This window comes from Stenella coeruleoalba (genome assembly GCF_951394435.1).
Source record: "Stenella coeruleoalba genome assembly, chromosome: 18".
In the NCBI taxonomy this organism is placed as follows: domain Eukaryota; kingdom Metazoa; phylum Chordata; class Mammalia; order Artiodactyla; family Delphinidae; genus Stenella; species Stenella coeruleoalba.
Window position 1 is genome coordinate 25,209,404 of NC_137164.1, and position 17,997 is coordinate 25,227,400.

At 36.9% G+C, this 17,997-nt stretch overlaps 1 protein-coding gene across 1 annotated transcript in view; it reads left to right on the plus strand.

Annotated features, from left to right (window-relative positions):
- Window positions 1-17,997, plus strand: part of SUGT1 (SGT1 homolog, MIS12 kinetochore complex assembly cochaperone) — a 49,725-nt gene that overhangs the window by 13,138 nt on the left and 18,590 nt on the right. The window contains exons 10-12 of the mRNA XM_079903381.1: window positions 709-816; window positions 13,683-13,773; window positions 17,700-17,881. Coding sequence (XP_079759507.1) covers window positions 709-816; window positions 13,683-13,773; window positions 17,700-17,881 — 381 coding nt within the window. The remainder of the gene's footprint in view (window positions 1-708; window positions 817-13,682; window positions 13,774-17,699; window positions 17,882-17,997) is intronic.

Consider the following 17,997-nt stretch of genomic DNA (forward strand, 5'->3'; position numbering starts at 1 on the left):
GTCTATTAGATATATATCATTTTTTCCTGAGATAATGTGGAAAATGCTGATGAAAATCTGAAGCATTGCTTTTCCATTTGAATCATTTTAAGTTTTGAGATGAGTATGTATACTGTAGGTTATAGCTAGGTGTGCATTGTTTTCTCTTTCTTTAGATTTGGAATTCAAAGCAGAATTTGGTTGACAAATATAAAAGACATTAGTAAGATACGTGCTTTGGTTACACATATGTGTGGATACTTCATGAAAAAGATCCACTTAATTTTTGTGACTTATATATCTTAGAATTTACTAACCATATTAAATGAGTATAACTTTCAATAACTTGGTTTCTTAGCATTTAGTAGAAAACCTTGTGATAGATATTTAAGAGAGTTCATGGTAGAACTAGATGTTTTGCACATGAATATTTCTTTGTTACGTACTGTATTATTTTGTTCTTGTAGATTGAGTTTCCTTGAGATTTAAATGTTCAGTATGTGTTATGAAACATACTCTGTTCTGCTACTTAATTATGTATATGAGAATTCATGCGAAGGATACCAGATTTTTAAAAGATTATTTTGAGATTCTTAAGTCTGATATTCCATAGAAAGTTTTGAAAATAATCTGCAGCAGTACTGAAGTTCTGTAATTGTAGTCAGTTTAAGTACTTTACCCTTCTTTAAATAAATTTATAAAATGTGCTACTAATTTTGTGATCATTAGTTGTCCGCATTGGTGAAACTTCCTTCTGGAGAGGATTATAATTTGAAGCTGAGACTTCTTCATCCTATAATACCAGAACAGAGCACATTTAAAGTACTTTCAACAAAGGTAAGATAATTGAAAAGGGTTGTCAGTGGTAATCTGTGATTGTGAGCTTATAGATCCTTCCAGCCACATATCTTTAAATTAAATACAAACAATAATTTTTGAATAGTTTTTCCACCTTTCCAAATTCTAGGAAAATGGATTGTAAAAATCTAACCTCAAAAGTGTTTATATGCTTATTAAGATAGGTAGAATACTTCTCAGTAAAGAGGTTTTCATAAAAGATACAGTGATCAGCATTTTTTTAAGATTTGATACTGACAGTGTCTCATGTCTTGAACTTGTCGTTTTGGTCTGTTGTGATATACAAATACTTCTCTCACACTTTCTTATGCAGTTAAAAATACAGCCTACTATAAAGATGAATCTGCTTTCTTGTTTTTTAGTTAAGCTGACTTTTAGGTTACTTTGTTATGAAGGATTAATGAATAATTTAAATTGCTGTTTGAGTAACCATAATTTTTAGATTCCTTTATATTTTCAAAAAGAAGTAAAAATATGCAGTAGAATTAAAATTCATGGTATATATCAGCTACCAGTCAAAAGATGTAGTACGAGTACGTAGAAGTATAATTTAGCAGGAAAAATACTAATACTAAGCTGAAAATCAAAACATCTGACTGGTTCTTTGCTTGCCCTGTTAATTTAGAGTAGTCACACATAGGACAAGATTTTCAGCATCTATAAAAATGAGAGGGATATGGACTGTGAACTCTGAAATCCTTTCATCTGCAAGATTGTATGAAGGTATATGATGAGTTAATGAGTAAGAATGATACAAATTCCATTACTACACCTTTTTTATGCATATGTCCTGCAACACAGTGTGTTATTTAACTTTTGAGTTTAGTTGTGTGAATTTTCCTATCATAGAATAGAATCAGGGTTGGCCTGTGTCATGAAGAATGGTAACTGGGCCTGCAGGAAGAAGGGGACACCTGAAGAGGGTTGGAGCAGGAAGTAAAGAAGTAAAGAAGCAGTAGTTTTTGCATCTAGTTAAAAATGATCTGCTCACTTATCTATTTGAAATGTACAAAGTACAAAGCTGTTTACTTAAGAGGCAGAGATAGGAAACAGTTGCTTGGACAATAGAAAGTGAGAAAAAGGGTGACATACTGTGAAGATTTTCATCTTACTGGCCCCATCCACATTGGGTAGAATTTAATAAGATATGTTGGGTACAATAAGCACAAAACTATAACTAGATTTGAGAGGGAGATAGGTCAGAAAATTAGGAGTTTGGCATTTTTGTACATCTTTCTATTGAGAGGTTGTTAATGCATGTTTTTTTGAAGTAATTTAAATGTAAATTGATTTGTGCCATAGATGGCAAATAACTTAAAAACCTGTGTTACTGAGCCACCTTGTATAATGGAATAGTGTGGTTGGTGAATACACAAGTATGTGTGGCTACAATTGAGGATTTAACTAAGCAGTGTCCTGTCTTATTCTTTATTTTCCTTTGAATCTTCTTTTTGAAAAAGAATACTTATTGATTCTAACCATTCCCCAGCCCCTCTTACTGTGTTCCCAGTTTACTTTTTTTGCCCCTTGCTCCTTTCTTTAAATGCTACATAACTACTTTCCTTTCCTGTGTACTAGTTTGTTTATATGTATACATTTATTTCCCTTATTCTTTTTTTTTTTGCGATACGTGAGCCCCCCACTGTTGTGGCCCCTCCTGTTGCGGAGCGCAGGCTCAGCGGCCATGGCTCACGGGCCCAGCCGTTGCGTGGCATGTGGGATCTTCCCGGACCGGGGCACGAACCCGTGTCCCCTGCATTGGCAGGCGGACTCTCAACCACTGCGCCACCAGGGAAGCCCTATTTCCCTTACTCTTAGTAAGTCTTCTGAAGATAAGAAGGTGTCATATTTGTGTCTATGTATGTGCTTCATGTAGGGTTACCAGATACAGTATAGGATGCCCAGTTAACTTTCTGTTTTTATTTTTCTGAATTTTATTTTATTTATTTATTATTTATACAGCAGGTTCTTATTATCTGTTTTATACACATCACTGTGTATGTGTCAATCCCAATCTCCCAGTTCATCCCACCACCACTCCACCCCCGCTTCCCCCCTTGGTGTCCGCTTTCCCCCCTTGGTGTCCGCTTTCCCCCCTTGGTGTCTATACGTTTGCTCTCTACATCTGTCTCAATTTCTGCCTTGCAAACCAGTTCATCTGTACCATTTTTCTAGATTCCACACATATGCGTTAATATACAATATTTGTTTTTCTCTTTCTGACTTCACTCTGTATGACAGTTTCTAGGTCCATCCACATCTCTACAAATGACCCAATTTCGTTCCTTTTTATTGAGATGATCGTGTGGTTTTCATTCTTCAGTTTGTTAGTATGGTGTATTAATTTGCCTATACTGAAGAACCCTTGCATCCGTGGGATAAGTCCCACTTGATCATGGTCTATGATCCTTTGAATGTGTTGTTAGATTCTGTTTGCTAGTATTTTGTTGAGGATTTTTGCATCTATATTTATCACTGGTACTGGTCTGAAATTTTCTTGTTTTGTAGTATCTCTGTCTGGTTTTGGTATCAGGGTGATGGTGGCCTCAAAGAATGAGTTTGGGAGTGTTCCTTCCTCTGCAACTTTTTGGAAGAATGTGAGGATGGGTGTTAGCTCTTCTCTAAATGTTTGATGGAATTCACCTGTGAAGCCATTTGGTCCTGGACTTCTGTTTATTGGAAGATTTTTAATCACAGTTTCAATTTCATTACTTGTGATTGGTCTGTTCATATTTTCTATTTCTTCCTGGTTCAGTCTTGGAAAGTTATACCTTTCTAAGAATTTGTCCATTTCTTCCAAGTTGTCTACTTTATTGACATAGAGTTGCTTGTAGTAGTCTCTTATGATGCTTTGTATTTCTGTGGTGTCCATTGTAACTTCTTTTTCAATTCTAATTTTTATTGATTTGAGTCCTCTTCCTCTTTTTCTTGATGAGTCTGGCTAAAGGTTTCTCAATTTTGTTTATCTCCTCAAAGAACCAGCTTTTAGTATTATTGATCTTTACTGTTGTTTTCTTTGTTTCTATTTCATTTATTTCTGCTCTGATCTTTATGATTTTTTGCTTCTACTAACTTTGGGTTTTGTTTGTTCTTCTTTCTCTAGTTCCTTTAGGTGTAAGTTTAGATTGTTTATTTGAGATTTTTCTTGTTTCTGGAGGTAGGATTGTACTGCTATAAACGTCCCTCTTAGAATTGCTTTTGCCACATCCCATGTGTTTGTGTTTTTTACCTTTTTTTCCCTGTAATTGATTTCTAATCTCATAGCATTGTGGTCAGAAAAGATGCTTGATATGATTTCAGTTTTCTTAAATTTACTGAGGCTTGATTTGTGACCCAGGATGTGGTCTATCCTGGAGAATGTTCCATGCACACTTGAGAAGAAAGTGTAATCTTCTGTTCTCGGATACAGTGTCCTATAAACATCATTTAAATCTGTCTGGTCTGTTGTGTCACTTAAAGCTTTTGTTTCCTTATTAATTTTCTGTGTGGATTATCTGTCCATTGGTGTAAGTGAGGTGTTAAGTTCCCCCACTATTATTGTCTTACTGTCAATTTTCTGTTTTATAACTGTTAGCATTTGTCTTATGTATTGAGTTGCTCCTTTGTTGGGTACATATATATTTGTAATTGTTATATCTTCTTTTTGGATTAATCCCTTAATCATTAGGTAGTGTCCTTTCTTGTCTCTTGTAACATTATTTTAAAGTCTATTTTATCTGATATGAGTATTGCTGCTCCAGCTTTCTTTTGATTTCCATTTGCATGGAATATCTATTTCCATCCTTTCACTTTCAGTCTGTATGTGTCCCTAGGTCTGAAGTGGATCTCTTTTAGACGGCATGTATGTGGGTCTTGTGTTTGTATCCTTTCAGCAAGCCTGTGTCTTTTGGTTGGAGAATTTAATCCATTCATGTTGAAGGTAATTATTGATATGTATGTTCCTGTTACCATGTTTTTAATTGTTTTCAGTTTGTTTTTGAGAAGTTCCTTTAGCATTTGTTGTAGAGCTGGTTTGGTGGTGCTGGATTCTCTTAGCTTCTTGTCTGTAAAGCTTTTGATTTCTCTGTCAAATCTGAATGAGATCCTTTCTGGGTAGAGTAATCTTGGTTGTAGGTTCTTCCCTTTCATCACTTTAAATATATTGTTCCACTTCCTTCTGGCTTGTAGATTTTCTGCTGAGAAATCAGGTGTTAACGTTATGGGAGCTCCCTTGTATTGGTCGTTTTTCCCTTGTTGCTTTTAATAATTTTTCTTTGTCTTTAATTTTTGTCATTTTGACTACTATATGTCTCAGCCTGTTTCTCCTTGGGTTTATCCTGCCTGGGACTCTCTGAGCTTCCTGGACTTGGGTGGCTATTTCCTTTCCTATGTTAGGGAAGTTTTCAACTATAATCTCTTCAAATATTTTCTTGGGTCCTTTCTCTCTCTCTTCTCCTTCTGAGACCCCTATAATGTCAATGTTGGTGCATTTAATGTTGTCCCAGAGGTCTCTTAGGCTGTCTTCATTTCTTTTCATTCTTTTTTCTTTATTCTGTTCAGTGGCAATGAATTCCACCATTCTGTCTTCCAGGTCACTTATCCGTTCTTCTGCCTCAGTTATTCTGCTATTGGTTCCTTCTAGTGTATTTTTCATTTCAGTTATTGTATTGTTCGTCTCTGTTTGTGTGTTCTTTAATTCTTCTAGGTGTTTGTTCTTTAACTCTTTGGGGTCTTCGTTAAACATTTCTTGCATCTTCTCAATTTTTGGCTCCATTCTTTTTCTGAGGTCCTGGATCATCTTCACTATCATTATTCTGAATTCTTTTTCTGGAAGGTTGCCTATCTCCACTTCATTTGTTTTTCTGGGGTTTTATTTTGTTCCTTCATTTGGTACATAGTCCTCTGCCTTTTTATTTTGTCTGTCTTTCTGTGATTATGGTTTTCATTCCACAGGCTGCAGGATTGTAGTTCTTTTTGCTTCTGCTGTCTGCCCTGTGGTGGATGAGGCTATCTAAGAGGCTTGTGCAAGCTTCCTGATGGGAGGGACTGGTGGTGGGTAGAGCTGGGTGTTACTTTGGTGGGCAGAGCTCAGTAAAACTTTAATCCACTTGTCTGCTGATGGGTGGAGCTGGGTTCCTCCCTGTTGGTTGTTTGACCTGAGGTGACCCAGCACTGGAGCATACCTGGCTCTTTGGTGGGGCTAATGGCAGACTCCAGGAGGGTTCACCAAGGAGTACTTCCCAGAACTTCTGCTGCGAGTGTCCTTGTCCCTGTGGTAGCCACGTCTGCCCCCTGCTTCTGCCGGAGTCCCTGCAATACTAGCAGGTATGTCTGGTTCAGTCTCCTATGGGGTCACTGCTCCTTCCACCTGGGTCTTGGTGGGCACACTACTTTGTGTGTGCCCTCCAAGAGTGGAGTCTGTGTTTCCCCCAGTCCTGTCAAAGTCCTGCAATCAATTCCCACTAACCTTCAAAGTCTGATTCTCTAGGAATTCCTCCTCCTGTTGCTGGACCTCCAGGTTGGGAAGCCTGACATGGGGCTCAGAACCTTCACTCCAGTGGGTGGACTTCTGTGGTATAAGTGTTCTCCAGTTTGTGAGTCACCCACCCAGTGGTTATGGGATTTGATTTTATTATGATTGTGCCCCTGCTACCATCTCATTGTGGCTTCTCCTTTGTCCTTGGATGTGGGCTATCTTTTTTGGTTAGTTCCAGTGTCTTCCTGTCGATGATTGTTCAGCAGTTAGTTGTGATTATGGTGTTCTTGCAAGACACAGTTCTTGCCTTTTTTTTTCCTTTTCCTTTGTGCTTCCTCTAGTTTCACTTGTTCACAGGGTGCTTCATGCACAGGCCTCACACCTGGCACTTCACATCAGTGACTATTGAGAAATGGCTGATCTGACATCTCAGCTTGGCGGGCTGGCAAACAGTGAATAATTTTTAAATATAAGTATGTTTCATTTGCTAAATTTGGCATCCTTAGCCGTATGCACTGTGTGTAGTGAGTGAGTGGTCAGTAATTGTTCAGAGAATGAATTTATATTGGATTCTGATGTTGGCCTTATGAAGTTGGCAGGGTGTAGTAAGTATTTTCCTTCTTAGTTTTACAGGTGAAAAGAAATTGAGGTTCATGGACTTAAAATGCCTTCCCCAAGTTCACAAGTTACTAAATTGTTCAGTGTGGCCCAGGAAAAATACTTATCCTTCTGTAAAGCAGTTGCTTCTTTTCATAGGTTTTTCTGTCTGGACTAAAGAATTTATATTTGTAGGATATATTCGGGAGGATGATTATTTTTATTGTCCTAACCCGAAGTAATATATATTACTTTGTTAAACTTCCAGTTTTTAAGCTGTGTTTTATGGGAAACAAATGGAAAGAATTGTATTTAATTATATCTTAATGTAAATGATGAAATTTTGGAATCTTTTTTATACAGCAGAGGGAGACAATGTTAAAATACTGAAAATCTTTCTCTGGGTTACTGAGTCTTGTTTAGTGATGACACTAAAAGGGAAAAATAGTAATTTGCTTTTCATATGTTTGCAGGCGTCTTGAATCATTTATGTGGTTGGATAAAAGGGTGCATTTTGCTTGGGAAAATATTCCTGAAATTAGAGATTCTGTAAAATCTGTGGTTTAAAAGGGCTATTTCTTTGCCTTTTGAGAATCCTGTTTTCTTTCTCACCTTCAAATATTCATGTTGCGGGCTTCCCTGGTGGTGCAGTGGTTGAGAGTCCGCCTGCCGATGCAGGGGACGCAGGTTCGTGCCCCGGTCCGGGAGGATCCCACATGCCGCTGAGTGGCTGGGCCCGTGAGCCATGGCTGCTGGGCCTGCACGTCCGGAGCCTTGCTCCGCAACGGGAGAGGCCACAACAGTGAGAGACCTGCGTACAGCAAAAAAAAAGAAAAAAAAAAATGCATGTTGTATATTTATGTATAACCATTGGTTAAGTGTTATTAATTCAAACTAAATCTAATTTGCAATGAAAAGAGGAAGAGGTAGTATCCTTAAAATACTGAAATAGCATTTCTTAACTAAATTTTTTCTTTTTTCGGGGTGGGGGGTGGTGCCGCACTGCTCAGCTTGCAGGATCTTAATTCCCTGACAGGGATTGAACCTGGGCCCTGGCAGTGAAAGTGCTGAGTCCTAACCACTGGACTGCTGGGGAATTCGCTCAATTAAATGTTTTACAGTGTAATATGTAATATGTTTTTCTTAGAATTCATATTTTTTAGTACCTTTGGTAGTTATTTTTACATTCTACTGAATACCAGCTTACATATCTGCCTATTAATCCATTTTTTTATTAAGAAGCTGTAATGGTTCTTTTATTTCATTTTGTTAATATCGTGACAATATTCTCTTATCACAATCACAGGATTATAACTTCAGTAACAGCTATGCTGTGAAATATTCATTTTAAAGATTAATATTCACTCCCTGTAAGAAAAAATTAGAATTCTCAGAATCCTTTGGAGTAAATTTGCCCTTGTGGAAATGTTCTTGTGTTCCTATTTTTAGTCAAAGTAATTTTTTGTATTATATCAATATAAAATATGAAGGCTTTTAACTGAAATTGTGGGAAATAAAAATGTGTGTCTTAGAGACAAAGAGCCCCCTTCTGCCTTCTTAACCCACTGACATTTGAGAAGTTTTAAAATTCCTTTACTTGATATTCATAGAAGAATCTTAATTATGATATAATGGGGTTGGAGGTGTCCCGGCAGGGTACTACTGCTTTTTGAAACACACAGATGTGTGTGGGGTTTTGGATTATTGTTTTGTTATGCCTTTTTGATATGGTCATGGTAATAGGGTTTTTTGTTGTTGTGGTTGTTTGTTTTTTTAAATAACTTTAGTTGCTGATATCCACAAATTGTAGAGCTGCCTTTTCTATTAATGTGTATACATTTATTTTCAAAAGAAAAGGATTTTACTGTCCATACTGTCTGTAGCTGTCTTGTTAAACTTATTCATTATGGGTATTTTTTTTATGCCCTTAGATGTTTTACAGCAAAGTGTTTCATGATAGGTATTTACTGTAGCTTATTTAGCCAATGCCATGTTGTTTGACCTTTGGAGAATTACAGTAGGTAACTGTTTTTATTGCTGTGTATTATCCCATGTAATCCTCACAGTTACTGAATGGTGTAGGTATTGTTATTACCTTTTTACAGGTATGGAAACTGAACCTAGAGATGTAAAATAATTTGCCCAGATTTTCAGCTAATTGTAACAATGATGAAGATATTCATAATAGCATTCAGTTGTTACTTGCCAGACACAATGCTATATTGTTTTTATACGTGGTTTTATTTAAGCCTCAAAAGAATCCTAAGTGAGGTAGACCCTATTAATCCCATTTTACAAGCGAAACTGAGGCTCAGTGTGATTAGTCATACATCCAGCAAGTGGCACCTATTTGTGACTCTTTTGGAATTACACAACTGACTGTTTTTGACTTGTCCTCAACCTCTGCTTATTTCTGAGGAAATAAAATAAGTAAAACTTCTAGCAGAAAAAGACACTTCCAGCAGGTTACTCTATTTATTGGCTCTCTCATCTCTAAAATATAGGTGGTTTTCTCTTCTCACTTTCTGTTAAGTGAGATGATATATATGAAGCACTTAGTACATGGGGTATGTAATAAGTGCTCAATAAATATTACTGCTATTATTATTTAATACTGATGATTTAGTTTTTATTCAGGTTTTTATTCAGGTTGTAAAAGCAATAAATGCATATCATAGAAAATTTGGAAAAATATAAGTGAGCTGAGAATGTAATCAGTCTCATTACTGATGACATTTTGGCATACTTCCTTCCAGATAATTAGATATTTCCCAAAACTTAGGTCTGTCACTACAGATGATGGATGCTGGAATTTTTTGTTTATGGGAATGTGTCTTCTGATTGATTTCTTCAAAAAAATAGAGGTGGTGGTCTTATGCACCAGCATAGTGCCTGGCTCACAGTAGGTACTCAATAAATACTTGAACTGAGCTTCTAGAACTTCGGAGAAGTTTATTCAGTTCCTCTTCATTCATTACCATCTTTTGCATTAAAAACAATTATAGGGCTTCCCTGGTGGCGCAGTGGTTGAGAGTCTGCCTGCCGATGCAGGGGACACGGGTTCGTGCCCCGGTCTGGGAGGATCCCACATGCCGCGGAGCGGCTGGACCCGTGAGCCATGGCCACTGAGCCTGCGCGTCTGGAGCCTGTGCTCCGCAACGGGAGAGGCCACAGCAGTGAGAGGCCCGCGTACCACCAAAAAAAAAAAAAAAAAACAATTATAAAATGATTTGAGTGTAAAAATAAAGACAGTAGATGTGCAGTCTGGCCTCAGGGAAGACCGAGCTATTCTAATATTGGACAGAGGGTTTTGGTACAGCAATTAAATGTGCAAAGAGCTGACTGAGAGAATACTGGAAAAGCTGCATTCTAGAGATCAGGAAACATTTATTGACTGCAGACTTGAAACAGATGGTTCTCAAAAGTTTGCCAGAAAAAAATGTTTACCAGTAAACTGCACAGCCCTCTAGTCTCTGGGAAAGATTCCTTCACCATCAATTTGTAGTAGTAAGTGGGAGGTCACTTACCCCTTTTTAAGAAGGTAGTGTCTGGAAGAGCCTTGACCCTTTAGAAGTATGACTTTTCTTTAAACCTGAAGTTCCATTCATTGGAAAAAATTAAACTCTCTGCTGTGCAAAGGAGACCTTAGAAGTGGGTGGTAGTACACATAATATTGAAAACTGACAACCCAACAGAGGAGGGATTCTTATTAGTAGTTTGTGAATGCTGCTTTGGGATATCACGGCACATTGAAAGCCTTCCCTGTGCATATGAGAGCAACATTCAAGCAAACTACCAAAGGTTTGTTTGTTTGTTTGGTTTTTAATTGGAGTACAGTTGCTTTACAAAGCTGTGTTCGTTTCTACTGTACAGCAAAGTGAATCAGCTATACATATTCATATATCCCTTCGTTTTTGGATTTCCTTCCCATTTAGGTCACCACAGAGCACTGAGTAGAGTTCTCTGTGCTATACAGTAGGTTATAAACTACCAAAGTTTTAAGTTAACTTTTAAATTATTTTTGACTTAAATAAAAATAGAATGGCTGATTAATGGTCCCAATAAAAATATCTGAAATTGTACTGGTGGTGATTTGAGAAGTATCTGTCAGAATCATTTTTAAAAGCATATATAAGCATTTTTAAAAGCATATATAAGCATTTAAAAGCATATATAAGCATTAAAAGCATATATAAGCATTTAAAAGCATATAAAAGCATATAAAAGCATATAAAAGCATATATAAGCATTGAAGTAGGTGTAAAAAGGAATTCATAGAATATTAGTCTCTCCCCCCTTTTACCTTTTAAAAAAGCTGTTTTAAATGGTTTATTATGTGCACCTCTTTTAATGAATGGATTAAGTATAATTTCAAGTTCAGGTCAGCATGTCTCAGTTGAAACAGGTTGTGACTTAGGGCTTTGGCTTTATAAAGGCCTCTTTGTTCATAGTGCACAATTATTTAGGTTATAGAGGCTTTCAGAGATGTGAGTGCTCTTCATGTGAAACAAGGGACTTTTTATAGATGGTGCTTAGCTCAGGAACACGTGTGAATATAGGGTGCCCCGTGGCTGAGGTTAGTTAAGGATAGTTTTGATGTACACACTGTTTGTGAGGTCTTCATTTCTGGATGAGTTGAAAATTAAAGGAGCAAGATGCAGTTTTAAATTTTAGTATAATATTAATAGTCCTTTTCAGTAACTATTTCTGTGTCATTGCAGCTGTTGGATTTCTGACCCTTTTTGATAAAATCCCAGCAGTGACAGCTTAAAATAATCAGAGTACTTTCACTTAACACTGTGTGTGAGAAAATATTGATAGTATTTTACTTTATAAAAGTTAATCATAGTTCATTTTAGGGAATTCTGGAGATCCTTTTAAATGTTTGATTTTATTTATGTAGAATTTAAACATGTAAATTACATTAAAAATGCTAATTGTTTTGCCCCTTTTCTAGTGAGATTTGTTTCCTGCTTTTCTCATGAAAACATTTTTTGTTACATTTCTATGCGCCTTAAGAAGATACCCTTCCATTCCGTCACTTCATATCTGACTGAAAATATTGGCAGATTTCTTTTAGTGTTTTGTTAAAGTATTTTAAAATGCACATTTTAAGGATTCTCCCCCTAAATGCTGTTGGTAGAAAGATTACCAGTAATTGTTAATTTAAATGATTCATCTTCCCCAAAGGGGTCAAAGAACCAAAGTGTGACACAGTAGGCTTTTCTTTTTGTAAAGTCTGTCTTCTGGGTGTTTTTCTACTTACAAAAGTAGTAATTCTTTTCTTAGAAAAAGCATTAGAATATAAAATTCTAATTTGATTCGTAACCATTTGCATAATAATTATAACTGTGTTTACCATCACTGTAAATGCTTATTTTTGCTAGGCTAAAAATGAGGGCGAGAGCATTATTTGAATAAGGAAAGCATAAGGTAAGTGCTATACCAGTGTATGTTACGGTTAAGGGTAGATTCTAAGGGAGCAGCCTTGATTAGAGAGTTAAAGATGCTTTTAACATTTCATTGTAGTAAATGGCCTTAGTTTAAGCCTTCCGAAGCTCCTCATGGTCTGTAAAAAATATGTAAAACTGTTAGCGTAACTTGTGTTACCAAACCAGGTCCATTTACCCAGTGCACAGCAAGCCAAACACTGGGACACCGGGGTTTGCAAAAGGGAAAGGGTTTGTTCGTGAGGCAGCCGAATGAGGAGATGGGAGAACAAATCTTGTATCTGCCTCACCAGAGGTGAGGGGCTTGGGATATTTATGGGATAAAGAAGCAAGGTGGTCTGAGGTGTGGGAAACGATGATGAAGTGAGGTCATTGGTGTTCTGTGTAGGCATATCTGAGTTACATGCTTCTTCATGGGATGCATGTTCAGAAAATGGCATTAGCATGATTTGGGGGGTGAAGATTTTTGCCCTCTGATGTCAAAAGGTCATCCATGAGATACTCGAGACGGCCCAGTTGAGTGGTCAGTGGTCTTGACTGGTTTGAACTGGGCAAGAGTAGCTCCATGTTCCTGGAAAACAGTTACCATTACTATAATGCCCCATATATCAGAGGTGTTTTATATAGGGGATAGTTAAAGGAGTCTTGTGATATGTTGTTCAGGTTACATGAAACTTGGAGGGTATGCAGTTTGCAAGAACAATTAAAGTGAGCTTAATCAGTGAAGGCAGGTTACAGGATGTTATTTATCAAGCAAGTTACAGTTTAAGGGATCCACCTGGTGACTGCCCTCAGTTTCACTTGTATCATTTTTATACAATGGAATGAATTTCTCTACTCTAAAACAGGTTAATGTACATGGAAATATAGTAATTCCTTTAGAACATGGTTTCTCAGTGGTGGGCACTGTTAACATTTGGGGCTGGATAATTCTTTGTCATGGGAATTGCCCTGCATGTTGTAGGATGTTTAGTAGTACCCCTAGTCACTCCTCACTCCCACCTCAGTTGTGATGACCCAACAGTGTATCCAGACATTGCCAGATTTCCCCGGGGGACAAAATTACCCCTGGTTGACAACACTGCTTTAGAAGAAAAGCATGTGGATTTCAAGACTCTTAATTGTAGTTTATAGTGTGTATGTATATTGTTTTTGAAGGGTGGCTTTTAAGTAGAAACAAAATAAATGTTTCAAGTTTTTCGAATTTAACTTGGTATAGTTTAAGGAAACTGTTTTGAGGACACTGTTCTTATAAAACATTGATAAGTTAAAGAAATTGCATTTTTTTCACTGTTCTGTGTATTTTACATTGAATAATAGATTTTATTTGGTGTTTCCTCTAGATTGAAATTAAAATGAAAAAGCCAGAGGCTGTGAGATGGGAAAAGCTAGAGGGGCAAGGAGAGGTGCCTAACCCCAGACGGTTCATAACAGGTTTGTTTTCTGGCCTTGATGAGCTTTAAATTCATATTGTGTTATATAGTTGAAATTAAATACTAACGAGTATTCTATTTTCATTATTTATGTTCCCAAGATAAGATACATTGAATATAAGGAGGTTGCTCTGTAATGAAAACAGAGTATTTCTTATGATGGTTCTAACTTCTTAAACTCCATAAGAATACAGATAAATGGCAGCAAAAGCCCAGAGGGAATTGGGATTTATTGTTTATCAGGTCAGTTTGTGATGTCAGTTGGGGGTTGTTTGCTTTTGTGTGTTGGCCTTTCCTATTTTTTCTTTCTGTGTTTTACGTGAATTAGTAGTTTACTCTGCTGATGTATTTCCTCCTCTTCCCTTCTCCCCTCTTATTTATTCCTTTCTGTTTCTTCTAATTATGTCAACTCTAATTTCCTGGAATTTCAAGGCTTCACAGTGAAAAGTATCTAGCCCATTTCTCCCTCTCTCTCTCTGTCTATGTCTGTATGTCTGTGTCTCTCTGTCTGTCTCTCTCTCATGTTTTGGCTGTGCTGGGTCTTCGTTGTGGTGTGCGGGCTTCTCTAGTTGTGTGGTTCAGTAGTTTTAGCACACAGACTTAGTTGTGCCACGTGGGATCTTGGTTCCCCGACCAGGGATCAAACAGGCCCCCAGCATTGGGAGCGCCGAATCTTAACTGCTGGACCGTCAAAGAAGTTCCCCATTTCAGTATATTTCTCTTTTTTCTTTTTTTTTAATAAATTTATTTATTTATTTTTGGCTGCGTTGGGTCTTCATTGCTACACGCAGACTTTCTCCAGTTGTGGCGAGCAGGGGCACTCTTCATTGTGGTGCACGGGCTTCTCGTTGGGGGGGTCTTCTCTTGTTGTGGAGCACAGGCTTCAGTAGTTGTGGCTCATGGGCTCTAGAGCGCAGGCTCAGTAGTTGTGGCTCACGGGCTTAGTTGCTCCGCAGCATTTGGGATCTTCCCAGACTGGAGATCGAACCCGTGTCCCCTGCATTGGCAGGCAGATTCTTAACCATTGCACCACCAGGGAAGTCCCTCAGTATATTTCTAAGAGGTGGAGGCAAACAGCTAATGAAGGCCTAAGGCAGGCTTAGGGGTAGAATAAGGTTGATTGCTTAACCCTTTAAGGGACAGACTATGTTGTGGTCAGTTCTGAGCATAGGCAATAGGCACATAGGTATTTTTCTAATGGAATGATTAATCTGTAGGACACACTTAGAACTACAGTCTAAGACTATTTTATAGCAATGGCCTCATTAATGAATGGAGAGAAATTTCCTTTGATTAGAGATAATGTTCTGATTTGATGACTGAAAAGAGGTAACTCTAAGTTTCAGCTACTTTTAGATTTTTCACTGCTTTCTTCTATAACAGAAAATATAATTTCCTTGTGGCACTTTGTAGAAAACACTAAGTTAGCCAACAGATCATTTTTAAATTTTATTTTGAAATGATTTTAGATTCTAATAGAAGTTGCAGAAATAATAGAGTTCCCATGTACCCTTCACCCAGTTTTCCTGCATGATAATATCGTAACTAACCTATAGCATGATTAACAAAGCCAGGGAATTGACACCAATAGATAATTTTTAAGAATTGAAATACTTCAAGTTGGTATATAAGCTGTTTATTAAGCTTCTGCTTCCCACTTTATGTGAAAGGTATAGTAAAGATATTATGCACTCTTCTTGGAGCTGACTCCCAGATACTTTTGGATTGAGGTTTATATATAGCTTAAAGCATTTTTTAAAAGAAATATCAACACTTTTAATATAGTATCTCACCTAAGTCTAACAGCAGCCCTGATATTAGGTAGCCTAGTATTGTTCTTCCTATTTTACAGGCTCAGAAAGGTTAAGCAACTTGCCTAAGATTACCTAGCAGTTTTCATTGTCTGGGACTAAATCCAGCCATTTAGAGTCTGGCCCTGGTTCTTCTACCCCATGTGTAATACTGCTTGTTGCTGCATTTTTAACAATGGGAAGTCTCTGCTGACATGAGTATCTTTGCAGTTATTTGATATCAATATTATAGTGAATAAGCAAGGAAGTTAGGTTACCTGTCTCTCAGTAGTTCATCTACCATCTCTACAGGTGTTAACGTTTTTCTGAGAGTAAAGATTTTTTGGTGTTATAGTTACAAACTCTCTAAACTCAGTGCCTTGGAGATTCAAGATGCTATTCCTCCTGACCTGTTATATTTTTGTAAGGAGTTAATATGCTTGTCAGAGTTTTGACAAGCTGGAGACTGCAGATAAAGGCAAGTTGATTAACCTATCTGGGTCAGCTTTCTTATCTGTGAAATGGAGATTAGAACTGTGCTCCCATCTGGCGAATCAGCGTTAGGATTAATTAAACCCATGTTTCCTAGGTTCTTAATTTACCATGGCACGCATGTTTTTGTTTTCCTGGCTAGTAGTGAAAATGTACAGAAGATAGAGGAGATTACTTGTAGAGGAAGGATAGATAAAATTTGGAAAACAGTATGCTTGCCCTGAATAAAACTGTGGTGTGCTGTGGTTTTGTTTTGTTGTGGGGTGGGGGTGAGATGAGCAGGGAGGGAGTTGGTTTACAGGTGAAGAGAAAGGATGGAAAAGCAGAATGAACAATTAGTAGTTTCTCAACTATTTTGAGAAAGGGCATATATAGAGATCTAGGCAGCAGTGCAAGAGGGACGTTTAGACTAGCATTCATGTGTCCTAATATACTCATAGGGAAGTTTTGAATCCGTCTTGTTTTAAAGCTCTATAGCTGTACTGTCCAGGGTAGTAGCTGTGGCTACTGTACCTGTTGACTACTTGGAATATGACTAGTCTGGATTGAGATGTGCTCTAAATGTAAAATACCTACCAGATTTTGAAGACTTAGTATGAAAAAAAGAATATAAAATATCTTAATATTTTTATATTGATTTCATGTTGACCTGATATTATTTTGCATGTATTAGGCTAAATAAAACATATAATTAGGATACATTTCACCTGACTCTTTTTAGTAATGTGGCTACTAGAAATTTTTAAATTATGTATGTGAGTCGCATTTGTGGCTTACATTATATTTCCATTGAATAGTGGACAGAACTGCTCTTACAGCTCTTAGGTAACTGTTTAGTTACTTTTTAATTATTTGTGTGTGAAGATCTTGATTCCCTTGGTCTTTGGGGCAGTGTTGGCAGTGCCTGAGTCCCTGGGTTCGTTGCCTCTCAGGCTGCAAGCAGCCTCTGTTTATCCCAATGTGCCCTACAAATATTGTCATTTTCTATGTGTGCATGATGTGGGACTGAACTCTAGATCATCACGTGTAGTATTTTTCAACATTCAGGAATTCTTTATTGTTTTCTCCTGCTGAAGTAATCTAATATTTTTAATGTGGGGAGAGGATCGAGTCTTAACTCACTGGCAGATGGCCTGGCAGTTCAGTACTTTCAGCTTATTTCTACTCTGAAAGATATAAGTACCTCAGGAAAAGCCACATTTTTAACATTTATTAAAACTGTTTAGAGAAATTTGTTAATGAAGCATCTTTTTAAAAAATTACTATTTTTAGAATTGTTTGTACTATCTTTGCACCTGTTTTGTAAACATAAAAGTTCCTGTATGCTTCTCACCCAGTTTCTCGTATTATTAACATGAAGGATCTGTTTTTTAATCTAATTTTGCATAATGTACCAAAAGTTTACACTTTGAGTTATTTTGCTCAAAAGAAATTCCCAGATTTTACATTATGCTAACTGATTCAGTTTTTAGAAGTGTAAATGTTAATTATTGATTTATATATCAGAAAGACATTTATTACAAACATGAAATTCAGTGACTTAAAACTATTTGCTAAGATGTTGTATACATCATGGTCAGAAAGTTACATATGCTTGACATAATCACATGTTGATTAATCACTTTTGTCTTTTTTTACTCCATAGATATAAAGAACCTGTATCCATCATCATCTCATTATACAAGAAATTGGGATAAATTAGTTGGTGAGATCAAAGAAGAAGAAAAGAATGAGAAGTTGGAGGGAGATGCAGCTTTAAACAAATTATTTCAGCAGATCTATTCAGATGGTTCTGATGAAGTGAAACGTGCCATGAACAAATCATTTGTAAGAATATAAACTTTAAGAAAATCTATTGTAGTAATAAATTTCACAAATTAAAAAAAAATAAGTATGTAATTTGAGATCAGATTGCATGTACTGTAGTTGGGAGACCATTTTGA